This window comes from Aspergillus thermomutatus (assembly GCF_002237265.1).
Source record: "Aspergillus thermomutatus strain HMR AF 39 chromosome Unknown NODE_106, whole genome shotgun sequence".
Taxonomy (NCBI): Eukaryota; Fungi; Ascomycota; class Eurotiomycetes; order Eurotiales; family Aspergillaceae; genus Aspergillus; species Aspergillus thermomutatus.
In genome coordinates, this window is record NW_020798155.1 from 1 (window position 1) to 15,738 (window position 15,738).

General features: G+C 49.3%; 4 protein-coding genes across 4 annotated transcripts; 2 read left to right on the plus strand and 2 right to left on the minus strand.

The window, feature by feature from the left end:
- Positions 1-517: 517 nt before the first annotated feature.
- CDV56_100162 (acetate uptake transporter family protein) lies at positions 518-1,556 on the plus strand (the record flags this gene model as incomplete). Its single annotated transcript, XM_026753781.1, has 3 exons — positions 518-924; positions 999-1,173; positions 1,233-1,556. The coding sequence occupies 3 exons, from the start codon at positions 518-520 to the stop codon at positions 1,554-1,556; spliced, it is 906 nt and encodes a 301-aa protein (XP_026614046.1).
- A 1,671-nt stretch (positions 1,557-3,227) lies between these two features.
- On the minus strand, positions 3,228-10,674 carry CDV56_100685 (uncharacterized protein; the record flags this gene model as incomplete). Its single annotated transcript, XM_026754304.1, has 9 exons — positions 3,228-3,981; positions 4,040-4,155; positions 4,206-4,525; positions 4,586-5,302; positions 8,636-9,814; positions 9,869-9,980; positions 10,039-10,229; positions 10,314-10,551; positions 10,627-10,674. The coding sequence occupies 9 exons, from the start codon at positions 10,672-10,674 to the stop codon at positions 3,228-3,230; spliced, it is 3,675 nt and encodes a 1,224-aa protein (XP_026614047.1).
- Positions 10,675-13,354: 2,680 nt separating this feature from the next.
- Positions 13,355-13,996, plus strand: CDV56_102173 (uncharacterized protein; the record flags this gene model as incomplete). The annotated part of the gene is made up of 1 exon (XM_026755792.1): positions 13,355-13,996. The coding sequence occupies one exon, from the start codon at positions 13,355-13,357 to the stop codon at positions 13,994-13,996; it is 642 nt and encodes a 213-aa protein (XP_026614048.1).
- Positions 13,997-14,602: 606 nt separating this feature from the next.
- On the minus strand, positions 14,603-15,528 carry RPS11A (40S ribosomal protein uS17; the record flags this gene model as incomplete). Its single annotated transcript, XM_026755952.1, has 3 exons — positions 14,603-14,671; positions 14,806-15,044; positions 15,354-15,528. 3 exons carry the CDS (start codon positions 15,526-15,528, stop codon positions 14,603-14,605), a joined length of 483 nt encoding a protein of 160 aa, XP_026614049.1.
- Positions 15,529-15,738: the final 210 nt, after the last annotated feature.

Sequence of the window (15,738 nt, forward strand, 5' to 3'; positions counted from 1 at the left end):
ATAAGTTAATACCATTCACACTGTCATCATCAGAGTAAACTATCAACTCTCATTATTCCCTTTTTCTTCCCTTCCCCCCTCTACCCATCATCTCGCCCCCCTCTCCCCCCCCTCCTCCCCCTCTCCCCCCTCCTCTCTCTCTCCCGCGCTCCCTTCCTTTTTTTTTTTCTTTTTTTCTTTTTTTGTTCTTTTTTTTTTTTCTTTTTCTTTTGTCTTTTTGTTTTTTTTTTTTTTTTTCCTGAGGAAAAAAAAAAAAAAAAAGGTTCCCTCCAGAATAATATCCAGCATATATTTCTCCCCCTCTTCTTCTTTTCCCTTTCATCCTTTGAATCCCTTTGCTTTGTGGTTGATAGCTGTGCTTCTCTTTTCCCTTCTCATTTCCCAACCAGCAGTGCTGTGTGGTCTCCTCCCCCTTCCACCTACCTTCTATAATCCTCCATTCCTCCAGCTAGCTGGATTCCTCTTTTATTTCGGTTAATTGCAATCGTCTCTGACACAAAGGTTCTTGTAAAGCACCATGTCCGCCGAGCACCACGCAGCTCTTGAGAAGGACGTCGGTCCGGATAACGCCATCAACGGCGCTCCCGAGAACGCCAATGCTTCGCAGCTTTCCTCGCAGATGACCCACGAGGAGCACGAAGTTGCCAAGGCCGCCGCCCGCTTTGGCTATGGTCCTCTGGCCAAGGTCAACCCCACGGAGTACAACCTCCCTCCCTTCGGAGGAGAGTTCCAGCCCGGTCTGTACAAGTCGGTTGAGAAGCGCAAGTTTGCCAACCCTGCTCCTCTGGGTCTGTGTGCTTTCGCCCTCACCACTTTCGTTCTGAGCTGCATCAACATGGGAGCTCGCGACATCACCGCTCCCAACATTGTCGTCGCTCTGGCTTTCGGTTATGGTGGTCTCGTTCAGCTGCTTGCCGGCATGTGGTAAGTTTCTCTGTCAATTGCTGGAGCTCGAGCTCAATCGTATCTCTTTTCGCGGCCGCTCACACAGTCCTCAGGGAAATGGCTATCGGTAACACTTTTGGTGCCACTGCTCTGTCCTCTTATGGTGGTTTCTGGATCTCCTTCGCTATAGTCTTGACCCCCGGTGGCTTCAACATTGAGTCGGCTCTTGTCAAGGCCGACAATGGCAGCACCTCCATGTTTGACAACTCCTTCGGTCTGTTCCTGATGGTAAGTTCTTCTGGATCGGTTTTTGTCCTCTGTCGGCGACCTCGGCTAACCGTCCGAAGGGCTGGTTCATCTTCACCACCATCCTGCTGTTCTGCACCCTGAGATCCACTGTAGCTTTCTTCCTGCTGTTCTTCTTCCTCGATCTCGCCTTCCTCCTGCTCGGTATCGGCTACATCCAGCGCAACAGCGAGGGCAAGCCCAACCCTCCCGTCATCAAGGCCGGTGGTTTCTTTGGTCTCATGGCTGCCTTCACTGCCTGGTACAACGCCCTGGCCGGTATTGCCGACAGCAGCAACAGCTTCTTTGTCATTCCCGTCGCCCACTTCCCCTGGTCTCCTACCGGAAAGGCCCGGAGAACCAAGACCGAGCGCGAGACCGTCTAAGCGGAACCGTATACTGAAGAGGCTGCGGTCTCCCAGAAGGAGTCTGTATCTGCTGCACCTGTTGCATCAGACTCTGTGCGTGATTAAGGGATCAGCAATACGGCACGATCCCTACTTTTAATGCTTCAGATACCCATTCTCGTAAGATCATTGCTGTTTTGGTTAGTTCATGTCTGAGCTTGGTCACTCCGTGGGCTCAAGCAAGTGAGATCTCTGAGCTCCAGCCGCAGCAAATATAGATGGTCTTGTGGACATGTTTAATTTTGTGTTTCCTTTTCCTTGATGTTGATTCCGATTGTCAGTATAAATAATGCGTCCAGGATGGATAATGATGGTGTCTGTTGTCTTGACAATGGACGGGGTCAGTCTGTATTTAGTTGACCGTTATAATGAAATGTTGACGATAGTGCTGTCCACCGGATCGTATCGTATATCGTCGAGTCATCACTTCGGTCCACAATGTTCACTCATGACCTTGGGCTGCAGCCTTATGAGTTAGTGCAATCGATCAGTAGGTCCAGGACAGATCAGTAGACAAAACACAACCCTTAGCATCAGCTAAAGGAGCATTGGCAATGATGTAATATGCCTAGGCATAGCTGTCAACAACATGCAGCATAGTCACAACGTGCAACAAACCACATCCCTAGAAACCAACGTCAGCCAACTCATCGCATATAGATCAGAGCACATCCAGCCAAACCCACCAGAACAAATCAAACCCTAGTAGTTGGCATTAGTATAACTCAGTATGAACAATAGAGTAACCGAGTCCAGTCACATCACCCCATCAGCGGATTGATGGACTCGCAGCAGCAGCAGCAGCAGCAGCAACAACCACAACCACAACAGTAAAAACAAGAACAAGCAGAGACACGGGCTGGGACTGGGCCGGGCAGCCTATATGTAAACCACCTATGCAAGAACATGAGCTATTTTTTTTCCTCCTTTGGTGGCAGTAGGGGGGTTGCTGGTGGGTCAGTAGTACATAGCTCGGTGATTTCTCGGGTCTGGCTGACCTGACTTGACTTGTGCCTTGGGCGCGCCCGCTCTTATCATGGTGCGGTGTCTTGACTTCCACTACCATACCTTACCTATGGTATTCTCGGCCATCATCATGAGAACAAGTGAAAGTACTTTTCTTTCTTGTTGAGGAGATGTTTACTATGCAGTAGAGAAAAACATTCTAGGGTGATGGAGGACGGGTGTGCGATGGACTGTGGACTATGCACCGGTCGATTCTCGGTTGCGGCGCAAACTCGGTTCTTGGGGTGTGGCCGAGTTATACCCGTTGATGAGGGTGGCAGGGAAATGAGATGTGCGTCATGCCATGTCTGCTGTTAGACTCGGTATGTGTTTACTCTTATCGGTGTATGCCTTCTTCGGGGTCCCGGTCCTAGTCCTGGTCCCGGTTCCGGTCCTGGCTAGGACGATCGGGATATCGGTTGAAGGGAGGACTTGCTTGTGTCGGGCTATATTTGGTTTTTCTTCGGGGTGAGTGAGGTATATATTGCGAGTGTCTCTGCTCATGCACGTGTTCGAGGCAGGCTAGTGCTTATTTCTACGGGATGTATGAAGAAGATGTTATGTGTCCAGCCGATGTATTCGTCAATCATGCGGTATATACCATGTCTCATCATTATTGTATCATACATTAGGGTCGGTTGTATATTAACACAGGTTCAACCGACTGGCGTCGGCGTCAATATGAATCTCGTCCCACAACTCGCGCAGTGGTGTCAGGTAGCAGCGATCCACGTAAAAGTATCCCAGCAGAAGCTCTCGCAGTTCCTGCCAGGAGCGGAATCCCTGGTTCCTCACGGCCGTGGCCAGTTCGGTCATGAAGAAGGTGTGCTCGCGGGCCAAGAGCCGCGAGCTGCAGGCCCCCACAAACAGGAGCCAGATCAATAATTCCCGACACAGGTTGAAGTACCCGGCCGGGATCGTCGTTTCAAGTGCCACTCGAAGTCCGACAATCGGTTTCGAAAACACCGGACCCATCTGCGGATAGAACTCCCATATGGTGGTGTTGTGGAACAGCAAGCAGGCCAGCCGGACGCAACCCTCAATCGTTGCGTCCCCCTTTGCTTCACCGGTCGCCGTGTATCGGTCTGTGTGCAGGGCATACTCGACGTAGAGCACTTCTGTGTTGAAGTAATCCTCCGTTTTGTCATCAAAGCTTTGCGAGGAGTTTGGATCGCCCTTGATCCACTCTGCATACCAAACAAGTTCGGTCAGGTCGTATATCGTCTTGGACATGGCATCACCAAAGACGCCGGGTATCTCAATCAACTGAATCAAACGCGATGCGGTACTAGCATGATCTTTACTAGGGGGTATAAGCGTAAGCCGAGAGGGTCGAGCGTAGCGGACGAAAGGGAAGATCGGCTTTGTAAAGGCCATGCACGCCACTCGAATGTCGGTCCTAGTTGGGGTTAATTACGCGCGTTAGGGGCCCGAAACCTTCGCCCGGCTCGACTCACCATGATATTTGAAAGCGGACATCCGGTGGCACGTCCGCAAAGCTATTTCTCATAGCAACCATCTGTCTTAACCCTGCCAGATGAATTTTCAAGTAATCCGGATTCCCCGATGCAATCTTTTTCGTCAGCAGGGCCGTGAAAGAAGCAACAGTGGGACAAATCATACCTCGATCGTGAGTAGGATTGACACCGCAGCGATGAGTTCATCGCTAGAGGCTTTAAGCGGGTCCGATAAGCCCTCGTTGACCAAACGGATCGTCTCTCCACGATGGTGAAAGGTGTCCAAGACCAACGGGCTCGTCTTTGCTTGGTTGGGATCAACCAGTGGGAACTCCCCTGCCTCCAAGGCGGCATTGGACGCAGCGACACAGATACAGGCATGTAACGAAGCCGGGTCATGTTGGACCAGGGCCGCCCAATGAGCCTGTAACCGCGGCCCATATCGTCGTTGCAACGGATATGCCAATCGGGTCAAATCGCACAAAACTAGAATCCACTATCAACAAAAAAAAAATGACCATCTTCAGCTTGGACAAGTTGACTTACAGTGTTGCAGGTGTCGGTACATCCTCTCCGAGAGAGGCGTATGCAAAGTATTGAAGGGATCTTTTTCTCCTTGACCTAAATCATCCCATGGAGGAGAGGACCTTGATTGTACAGGGCCGACCGTCTGCGTCCGTGAAGGCGCACCGACGCTGTAGCCGTCCACGTTGCCAGCGGATGCAGAAGACGGAGGGAAACTCGTGCTCTCCGAAACAACAAGCTCAAAATGTCGCTCCTCCTCTTTGATCTGCGGTTGGTCTTGATCGTGTTCCTGTTCGGGGTGTCGATGATGCTGCACGGAGATGGGGGGTGAAGAGGTGGAAGTATCTTGATCGAGGGCCGAAGACGACGAGGTCAAAACCGGTTGAGATAAGTCAGCCGGGGCAGTTGTTGACACCGCGGTTGTGCTGGAGGAATTGGAGGCGGTGGTCTCAACAGGCTGAAACGCAAGATGCTTCCAGGTCTTGCTCTTGTAACGCTTGGTGTTCTCCAATCTCTTCTTGCGATTGTGCTCGGACATCACATGGGAGCGAATGCGTTTGAGAGTCTCTTCTCGCGTTCCTTCCGAAACAGACTGCGGGTCGGTATGGACCCAGAACAGCGTTGACCGGCCGCTGGATGCATTGGTGGTCTTGCGAGGCTTGCGAAGCTTCGATGGGGCGCTCTTGCCTACATCTTGACGGGTGGTCGAATCCGAGACGGCGGACCGCGACGCTGCATCTGCAGCTTCATCGTGGTTGGGTGACAAGGAGGATGACGAGGGCGCGATAGTAGGAACATTAGTTGTCGCAGCCGATGATACGGCAGCAGGATGGTGATGAAGAAGTTGAGGTTGTTGCTGTTGGTGATGATGAGGATGATGAGGATGGTTATAATTATTAAAGATAGTAGCACCAGAAGTAGTCGAAGTAGTAGTGGTGGTGGTGGAATCCCAAGCAGCTGGTTTAACTAGCATGGGTAGGACCTGCTCGTGGCCGCTGGCAGAGGAACATGCCGTTGGCTGGATATTGGAGTTCTTGGCATCCATCGGACTTCGATCAGCAATCAGAGAATATGCTGATGATCTTCATGGGTATTATTCATTGTTTCTAGAGTTGGCAAGAGGGGACAAGAATTGGAGGAAATGGGTTGGATAGTGACAAGATGAAATGGACAGGGTACCCAAAGCCAAGGGAAATGCTGAATGGTCAGCACACTGTCCCTATCAGGAAAAGCCCATTGTTTTTTTTTTTGGTGGCCTGGCTGGGGGTTAGGATGCGGACTTTTCGACCTGGACTTTGTTGGTGAGAATAATAGAAATTAAATGTCTGAGGGGCAGGACTGCAGGAGCAGCCAGCGATGGAGTCGTAGCAGTAAGAAGCGACAAGACAAGAGTTGTCACTTATCCGGGCGGTGGATGAGTCGATAGAAGAGGGGGAGGGGACAGCGCGATTCCGTAAGCACAGCTAGAGGGTTTCTTTTGTTGCGCCCGTCTCGTTTTTTTTATTTTTTTTATTTTTTTGGTATTTTATTGTTTTTGTTTTTTTCTTTTTTACTTCTCTTTTTCATTCACTTGTATTTCTTTTCTCCGGCTCAAGTTGCTCTCCCTTGTTGGAGTTAATATTAATGATTTCTATGGTGGATAGCCAATGATTAGTGGAACGAATTCTGGCCGAGACGATGCGTGTATTAAGGCTGTAACCGATGGCGCGGGTTTCCAGTGCATGTGTCCAGACTTCTGGGCTTCTACGGAGCAGCACAGAGAACTCCCCCGAAGGACTCGAAAGAAAAAGTGATGAGAAGAGTCGAAAACACGAGGCCAGATCTCGGATGCTGTTGCTGCCGAAGACCGAGTGGAGCCCCTGCGCCGGTATTGAACTATTGGTATGTCACATAAGTCACTATAAACGACTGGATGTCGGATGTTGGAATTTATGAACTGATGGATATGAATAATATCAGTACATATGAATATGGAGATGTCTGACACATGAGCCAGTGTTAAGTGTCCAAAGAACAGCAGAATCATCTACCACCTTATCATTATTACGGATACTCCCTCCTTAAATTTGAATTTGCATTGAGCCTCCTATCTTGCCTTGCCTTGCCTTGGGTGCGAACAAGCCCACTGAATAATGTTCTTGAGTCCTCGAAGCCCTGTCATTCTTCGAGATTCATGTCAGAATCCGACTCCACAATCCACATGTTTTGTTTGCGTTTGATCGGACAAATCCTCGATTCACCGGAGTAGCCTATTTTGTAGGTTATTTTCCATGTGTTTTCCATTCTCCTTGCGGCTCGCATGCTGATGTATCGAAGCCCTCCGAAGGTTCAGCTGGAAAAGGGTCAGCCTACAGTATCAGACTGGGACGATTGGACTGTTAACTTCCTCCTACAATCGTAAATTGTCTGATAGTGATATGCTTTAGTCAGTTCATCACTATGACACAATCCACCTTACTGAAGACCTGACTCAAGAGTTCGAATAATGTCTCCAAGCGCTGAGGATTGACTAGAGCAAACTCCATGATAATTTTGAGTTCTACTATTTCGGTAGTATCTACTCCGTATGGAGTACACAGTCGGAGTCTCGGAGTCTCATTTTCCAACCTATCTACGGAGTAGTTTACAGATGACCTCTCATATTCCAGACGGTTGAATTTCCCTTGTTGGCGCTCCTCGGAGGCTCGAACCGAATTCCACATTCCGACCCCGTGGATACTTTCCTCATTGTCTTTAGTCCTGTGCTCAGCAGTATCTACTCCGTACGACGAAGCAGAATCAGAATACAGACACTTGCCTCATTATCGCTATCGTATACGAGATGCAGAAATCGACTTCCTACATTCAACGTTGCCATCAATTGCCCCAGCCCAGCCGCATCAACATGTGGAAAACTTGGAATTTATGCACGGCCATGAGCCAGTTGCAGTCGTCAATCTGACCGCAAAATGCGACCGTCGAATTCGATACAAGATACTCTCCGTAGATATTACTTAGCTGTCGACTCGCTGTAAATCTGACTGCAACATCGGGCCTGAATCGTGTAGACTGTCTGCAGCGTATCCGATTCCTGAAGAAGAAACTTCGGTACTGCGTCTGGGCCTGGTAGGTGCATACGAAATACGGAGTACTACTACCTACCTATCTTGCTCCCTTGCATCCTCGCTCCGCCATCTCCACACAGGCCAGCGGCCTATTGTTGAGAGTTGGGAGTTGGGACGGTTTTCATCGTCCTTGATCAGTGGGGACTCAGGCAGTCTAGTCTAGTAAGACGACGTCGTATCGCCATAACTGTACACCACGTCCGCAACTGTTTTCCGGACAGATGCAGATGCCTTGAGAACCGCTCATGCGACCCGCTCAAAGTAGCGTTCAGGTTGTTCCGCATAACCTGGCGATCATTGGCAATTAGTGAACGGTCTCTGTTGGCTTTTAGCAAACCAGAGAATTCTACCCTGCAATTGAATCTGATTGATATAGATACCGGGGCTCGTGATCTGTTTCACCATCAACGCATGGCTAGAATCCCTGGCAGCATGAAGGTTAGAATTTGTAACAAGAATACAGTAGGCCCATTGATATGATCCTTAGTAATGTGAATGTGAGGAATATGTGCTTCTGATTGAAACATAATTCTAGAAATACCCTTCTGTCCCAAATGTACTGGGCGCATACGGAACCAGATATATATTGGGACTTCCCACAAACTGCACACCCTAAGTTTTACATTACTAACACAACTCATATATATCGTCCTCAATTATCTGCTATGCGCTGCTTGTCTTAACGAGAAATGCGCCTGCGCTGCGGACTCGCTCAATGCTACAAACACCAGAAGCCTTGATGCAGGAAACAGGGACAATGCGGACCAGAATTACAGGAGTATGGTAATCAGCAGAAAGTCTGACGCATAAAGACACAGAAACAAACGATTAGATACGCTATATCCCCAGTCAGCCATCTAGACTGCACTTCCGGTGACTATGTATGCCGACGGCCTGCTATGCTAGATCATCCCGGGTCGTGGGAAGACTGGCACTGTTTCCAGCTGTTCGAGTCCTCCCATGGTACCGTGTTGACCGCCGACATGCCAGCCCTGGCCGGTTTGTTGGTTCACAAAGGCACTCTGTCGGAAGGGATTTGTGCTTCCGGTGGGGTTCGGCCGTAAGGGTGCTGCGGCTGGAGGCTGCAGCCCCTGACTCTGTTGGGGAGGAACAGAGGAGCTACGAGCAAAGGGATTGGTCCCTGTTCGTTGAGGCTGAAGTGGTTGCTGTGCTTGAGCCTGAGGAGTCGCCTCAGTGGGGCCTGAAGTGAACTGTGGGTTCACCGTCGATAGGCGTCTGGCAAAGGGGTTTGTGTTTTGACGGCTCAACGGGGAGGCTGGCACAGCAGTCCCTGTCGGTGTGCTCATCAACATTGACTGCCTGAAAGGATTGGTTGATTGTTGTTGCGGCTGCTGCTGAACACCCGGTGCGGGCTGTTGCTGCTGAGGAAATGATGCAACCCCGCTTTGCGGTATGGGGCTAAGATGGGTTTGGAATCCATATGTCTGCGGCTGTGCTGAATAGCCGCCAAATCCAGCCCCGGTTGGGGTAGACTGGAGTGGTTGCGGGACTTGCGCTTGTCCAAATTGGCTATTATCCTGCTGAGGAAAGGGTTCTCCAAAGCCAGTCGGCTGACCAAAAGGGGCCACTTGAGGCTGTTGCTGGAAACCCGTCTGCTGGGAATAGAACCCCGTCTGCTGCGGCTGGAAGCCCGTTGGCTGGAACGGCATGGCTTGCTGTTGCTGCTGTGCTTGGTACGGTTGCTGGAAAGTAGTTTGTTGTACTATAGGCTGCGGATTGGGCTCGATAGACTCGAAAAAATCAATCAAGTCCGCAGGGTTTGTCTTCTTCTGCGGGTTCGGTTCTGTTTGTGGGCGGTTCGGGGCGGAAACCATATTAATGGTATTCTGATGGCCCCCAGTAATACTGGACTTCAGCGCAGTGCTTGGTCCACCATCCTTTGCGCCTTTCCGACTCAGGTACTCCCTTCGGCGGAGGTTGAAATCCGGATCATTGAGATCATCCTCAAGAAGGCGCGTCAAGTCCGTCGAAGCGTGTTTGAGTTTAGGTATTTCCAATCTGGTTGCGGATTGAAAGTGCCTAGCAACTCCCAGGAACTTTACAACCTCCTCCGTTTGCGCGGTGAAGGTCTTGTAGATCTCTAGAGCGCGCTCGCTGTCTGGTCTCGACATTTCAAAATAATGCTCTAATCGCCAATCGCGTTAATGTAGGTCACAACATGTCGGGACAAGGAACCTACCGAGGACATTTATTGTACCCTCATTCATGACCGAGTATAGGGTCAGGAGATCCAATGTAAGCAATCGGAAGGCTGTGAGTGTAATTTCATTTTCCACTTCATCTGTCAGAAGCTGATGGCGAACTGTCAGTCAAAGGTTTAGCACCGGTCACAGTAAGGTGAAGACCCACGTCACAGCGTAACAATGCCTTGATCTGCTTCTGAACAATCTCCGTTTCTCTCAGGAGACCCTTTTCAACTGTCAATCGCTTCATCCGCCCTTGTCCGCTCCGAACGTAGTCTGTCTTTGTAGCTTCGAATGCTTTTGCGCGCGCCATAAGATAATCGGCATATCTTCGGATATTATGCCCTTGTGATTGTACTACAAGCATGAGCTATCAGCATGGGAACACGCACATTTCGCGAGGTGTTCCCCTCCCTTCATGCTCGCAGCTTGCGCACTAACCTTCTGAGTACCCGCTGATTGCTAACTTGGTTGGGTTTTCCGCCATGAACTGTAATGTGGCATCCAGTTGCCCCTCTCGTATCATAAGATGGACGACGATTAGCGCCTTGAACACGATCGTCCATGTTGAATCGCGAAGTCGAAGTTGCAGCGTCCGGAATATTTCTGCAACACCAGCCTCGCCCGTATGGGTCGCAACCAGAATGTGTTCGATGTATTTTGATTTAGGAGCCGCAAGCTGTCCATCGAGAGAAACGCATTAGTAACCATCCAAGATAGTATTGACAAGACCGAACGAATTGACTTGACTAACCTTGACCTTGGTGGCTCCCTTCACGGATTTCTCAAAATTTTGAGACATTGTCAGCAATGATTAGGTGCCGAACTTGGGCAGTAATAAGAATCAGGGGACCGTCGCGATGGCCCCAAGAGCGAACCTGTTGGGACCTCAGAACCGTGCCTGCGGAGCGAAGAGGAATTGGAAATTGTCTCTGAAAGGACTCTAGATCGACATGTGTACGCCAGCACCAAGTTTGATCATGATGGTTCAAGAAGCCATGCTGCGGAGCCAGTGGTTCTCGCGGAGTAGCTCAGGAATAAAGACCAGAGGACACTGGTCACAATGGCCGTCAATCGAGGCGGAAAAGCCGGATTGATAGAAGTTGAAAGGAATCAAATCGTCCGGGCTGATGAAGAGCCTGGTGCTGGTGGTTGATTGACTACAAGAGCTTGAGCCCGTTCGCTCGGTGGTGTTTCGTAGACGAATGAGTCGCGGTGGAGCTCCTGGCTTGATGATGATTTCCCGCTACTACTACAACATGACTAGCGCTGGCACGAGTATCGGGTCAACATCTGTGACGGAGTCAGATAACCGCCAGTATACCAACATTTAACAGTGTTTTACTTCACCTCACTTTCAGTCATTGTTTTACTCTGAATATGGAAACAATTTATGGACATCAAGCTTGATTTCATTAACTTGAAAACCCCCGAATCAAGCATGATTTTGCGATGTACAGCTCTGCAATATAACCAACCCATCAGTGGATCTATTCTGGCGACTCTGACACTAACCACGCAACGTCGACGCTACTTTCTTATCTTATTATGCTCTTGATGAAAATGAAGCAAGTAGTCGTTCATTCACATCGCTACTTTGGAGAGGGAGGCTACTTAATGTAAGGAAAGGCAGTGGGCAAGGGAGGCGAGGGCCATCTCCAGCACTTGTCCTGTATCTTAAATGAAGCCCAACACTTCTTAAAGCAGATCCAAGACCTTCTTACTTCTGTTTTGACTCTCATGGATACCTTAACACCTCATAACCATCTGTTCATTCACCCTCTCCGTCAAATGCTGGTGTACCATCCCCAGACAGCTGTCCCTGTTTCTTCTCAGATTCTCTATCCCACTCTTTACAATAAACCTCACTACAACACTGATTCTAGCCTCTACCCTTGTGTTGGTTCCTCCTCTCTTCACTCTCTTATCTACTCTCTAATCTTCTTTACCGATTCCACTTGTGTTGGTTTCTACTCTCCCCACCTACTCTCTAATCATCTTTACACAATAATATCACTTGCTATCTCACCACAACACTTCTCCTTTGCGTCGCTTCAAAGATCCCAGTGCTTTCCTGAAAGGCATTTTTGAACATGCAGCTGGACTTCTCACTCAGACGTCCCCAAGTACCGTGGGACGATGAAAAAAGAGTATTCTTGTGCTGTCTCTACAAGTTTTTTGAGAAGGACAGCTCTGCGTTTGAGGAAATCTTCAGTGCCAAATACAAAAGGGACTTAGAGAACAGCGGCTTCCCTGATGGGAAAACTTCTCACAGAACATTGAATACTCAATGGGTTGATATGAAACGACACGGGAATCCTATTTGGGGCCATGTCCATAAATCCCCTCTCAACCAAGGCGATTGGCGACCAATCAAGGAGATAATCATCGATGTTGCTCAATCGCTTCGAATCTCTCTCGTCGATAAGAAAAAGGACGACATAGACACCTCAGATTACTGCTCAGGGACGACTAGATCTGTCAGGTCCAGTGCTCCCAATTCAGCTCCCGATTCAGCTCCCGATTCAGCTCCAGCTCCAGTTCCGACTTCAACATCCGTGAGTTATATCATGAATGCTCGAGGAAAGGTTACTAAATATGGACAGCAGAACTCTACGGCACTCTCTGCTACAATTGTTGAACACCAAAGTAACTCCTTGTCAGGATACCACAGTCCCAGTATTAACAAGCAATCATCATCAGTGCAGCCATTGACCCAACATGGTGGAAAGGTTTGCTGGTGGTGCTTAGACCAAGCAGACGATGCAGCTGAACTTAATGTATGAGTGGGAGAAGTATATGCAAGTAATGGTAGCTAATGTGGGCAACAGACTCCTTATACTATCACTCCCTCAGGAAGCGACCACCTACCACCTCTCCTGTACAGATGGTCGAATACTGATTCACAGGGAATCAATACCCCAAAGCGATACATCTCTGGCCTGTTCTCTGACTCAGAGGTCAGCCCATTCCTTCCAGATGACATCGCCCCGGACAAATTCAATGACTATGTTCTGAAACATGTCAGCATCGCAAGCCATCCAAGCCCATTCATTTCCACCTTTCAGTCTATCCTAGCCCCAATCCACCGAGCAATGTGGGGGAAGGAGGGGGCTAGGGTCTCCATCATCGATACAAGAAAGCTTACAAGCCCACTGTACTTCGCAAAAGACCTTGTGCGGCAGAATAAGATTCGAATCAGGGGCTACAGTGGAGTAGGAGAGTATCTTATCTGGAGAGAGATTCAAACGTCCGCGATCATTTGCTCCTTCAAGATCACTACTCTCATTCAAATTGCAGAAGAGAATGAAGATATCAGCAGAATATTGCAACTTGACAGAATTGCCTCCTATAAGCGCGTTCGGGGAAAGTTACGAACAGTTCTTTCGAAGGGGACAGGCAGTATGAATCTGGATCATGCTTCTGGTGTAAGCTTGGGTAGATTGCTCCATCTTATCAATGTTCCCCAAGCATATTATCAGATGGTCGGCGAGGGCGTTATGAAGTCATGGCAATTACGGAAGCAGGGAACGTGGCAGGAATTTCGCCAAGGGCTTGAAGTTGGATTCAGGTTACCCCAATCAACCTTCAGTTCATATCCAGTCAACCTGGATGCAACACCTGCAGGGAGGACTCTGGCCAAGGCAGCCGAAACAGATCCTCTTGTTCAGAATGACTCCGTCATGGATGAAGATGAAGATGAAGATGAAGATGAAGATGAAGATGAGGATGAGGATGAGGATCATGATGATGATGAAGATGATGAAGAAGATGATAGTGACGACGTCCATTCCATCTTTGACACGCCTTGCCCCGTTCGAATAGGTCACTCTATTTCGTCTACCACGCCCCCGGACACCAGGCCACTCAATCGAATTGAGCTCTACAATCCCATTACTGGAAACTGGTCTCTGGTCCAAGATTCAGAGCAATCCACTCCTACAGAAGCTGAGTCTTTCTCTCGGGAATCCAGCGTGATCGTCTTGGACGACTTCGAAGAAGAAATTGAAGAGCTTGGGGACCTGATCATGGGAGAAGATATACCTGATCTATCTACACCTGAGCATCTCCCGAACGATCAATTCGCCACAGATCGCGAGAGGATTAAACGTCTTCTCAAGTGAGATTTCGACCGATGCGAATAATTTCGCCAAAACCTCCCGGGATGAACCGTACTTTGCAAGCAGATGCATGCCAAATGACCTTTCAGAGGGAATCATGTTCAATGTGTCATTTGATAGGTCTGCATTGGCAGATTTCGACGAAGGTTCATTTACTAGTTTACGGCACGATCAGCCAGTTGGTGTCATTGCGCACTTGCAGTCTTGGTGATACCACCATGATTTTCCGGACTCGAGATGGGAGTTTTTAAAGCAATCAGAAGGCCGTCCTCGAAGGAGCAGAGCGAATGACACACAAGGCAATGTAGCCACTCTTCCTTCCGGTATTTGATACGAAGGTAGAATAAACCAGGTTCCAAGTCATGAAAGAAATTCCATTCCCAAAGCCGCTGTGCGTGATAATCCCTTGTTCCGTGGTCTCTGCAGAATTTGTATGTAACACAGGAGGATCAAATTTTTTTGTATTGGATATTTCCTGCAGGAGGGTACCTGGGACATAGAATCGTTAAAACAATCCCAACCCGCCAGATCATTTCGCTTATATCCAGTCACGCCGCTGCCCTAGGTTTTATTTTCCATGTGAACACCCCCTTCATCCATTATCGACGTTTAGAACTTGTTGAACGACTTGACGGCCTTGCCGGTACGGGGCAGGACACGCAGGACGTTGAAGCGGACCTATCAGAGTAAAAGTTAGACATCAATGTTTCTGATGGTGGATTTACTAGCCCTCGACGATAGTTTCCATTTCAGCGTCAATCGCTGCCAGAGAACATCGCGCGGGAGTCGTTGTTTGGAGGATTTCCACATACAGTCTTGCTCAGAGGACGGCACTGGCCGACGGTGACCCAGTCACCCTCCTCAACACGGAAAGCGGGAGAGACGTGGGCGGCAAGGTTCTTGTGTCTCTTCTCGTAACGGTTGTACTTGGGGACGTAGTGGAGGTATTCACGGCGGATGATGATGGTACGGTGCATCTTGGTAGAGACGACACGGCCGGTCAGGATACGACCACGGATGGAGACCATACCGGTGAAGGGGCACTTCTTGTCTGTTTCAAATTAGCCATCTGTACATATTCCTCGACGCCGCTAGTCAACAGGCTTTGATCCCCGGGTTTTGAAGACGAGGAACTCGAAACTCCGCAAAAATAACCAAGGCATTAAATTTCCCTGCAGGACCAGTCGTTCAATCGTCCGGTTTGTCGCATCCTCTTTCCAAATTTTCTGCGCCATGATTCTTGTGACTGCCTTTCGATATTTCGCGCGGTTTCCTCATCCCCAAACCTAGGTAATCGCAGCCTGTCTCCGAATCTAAAATCCGATGTCGCCGGCAAAATCTCAGAGTAGGTCGCTCATACCGATGTAGCTGCCCTCAATGGCAGTCTTGGGAGTACGGAATCCCAGACCGACATCCTTGTACCATCTCCGGGTCTGGCCGACCTTCTTGCTCTTCGCCTTGGTCTTGGAGTTGAGGAAGATGTGAGGCTGCTTCTGGAACGCACGTTCCGACTGGACGGTCAACTCGGTAGCCATTTTTGCGAGAATTCAGGTCGACGAGGAAGCGAAGTCGAGCTGGATATAAAATTCGTCGCGAAGGGGGGTGTCGGGTCGGGGCGGTGGTCGACGTCGATGTTGAGGAAGATTTATTCGACGATGGCTCGATATTCCGTGGTGTGAGTGTGCGACGAGGGCACTAGCCCGGATATGGAATGGCGCGGTTCGGCTAGGGCTTTTTTGGTTTGT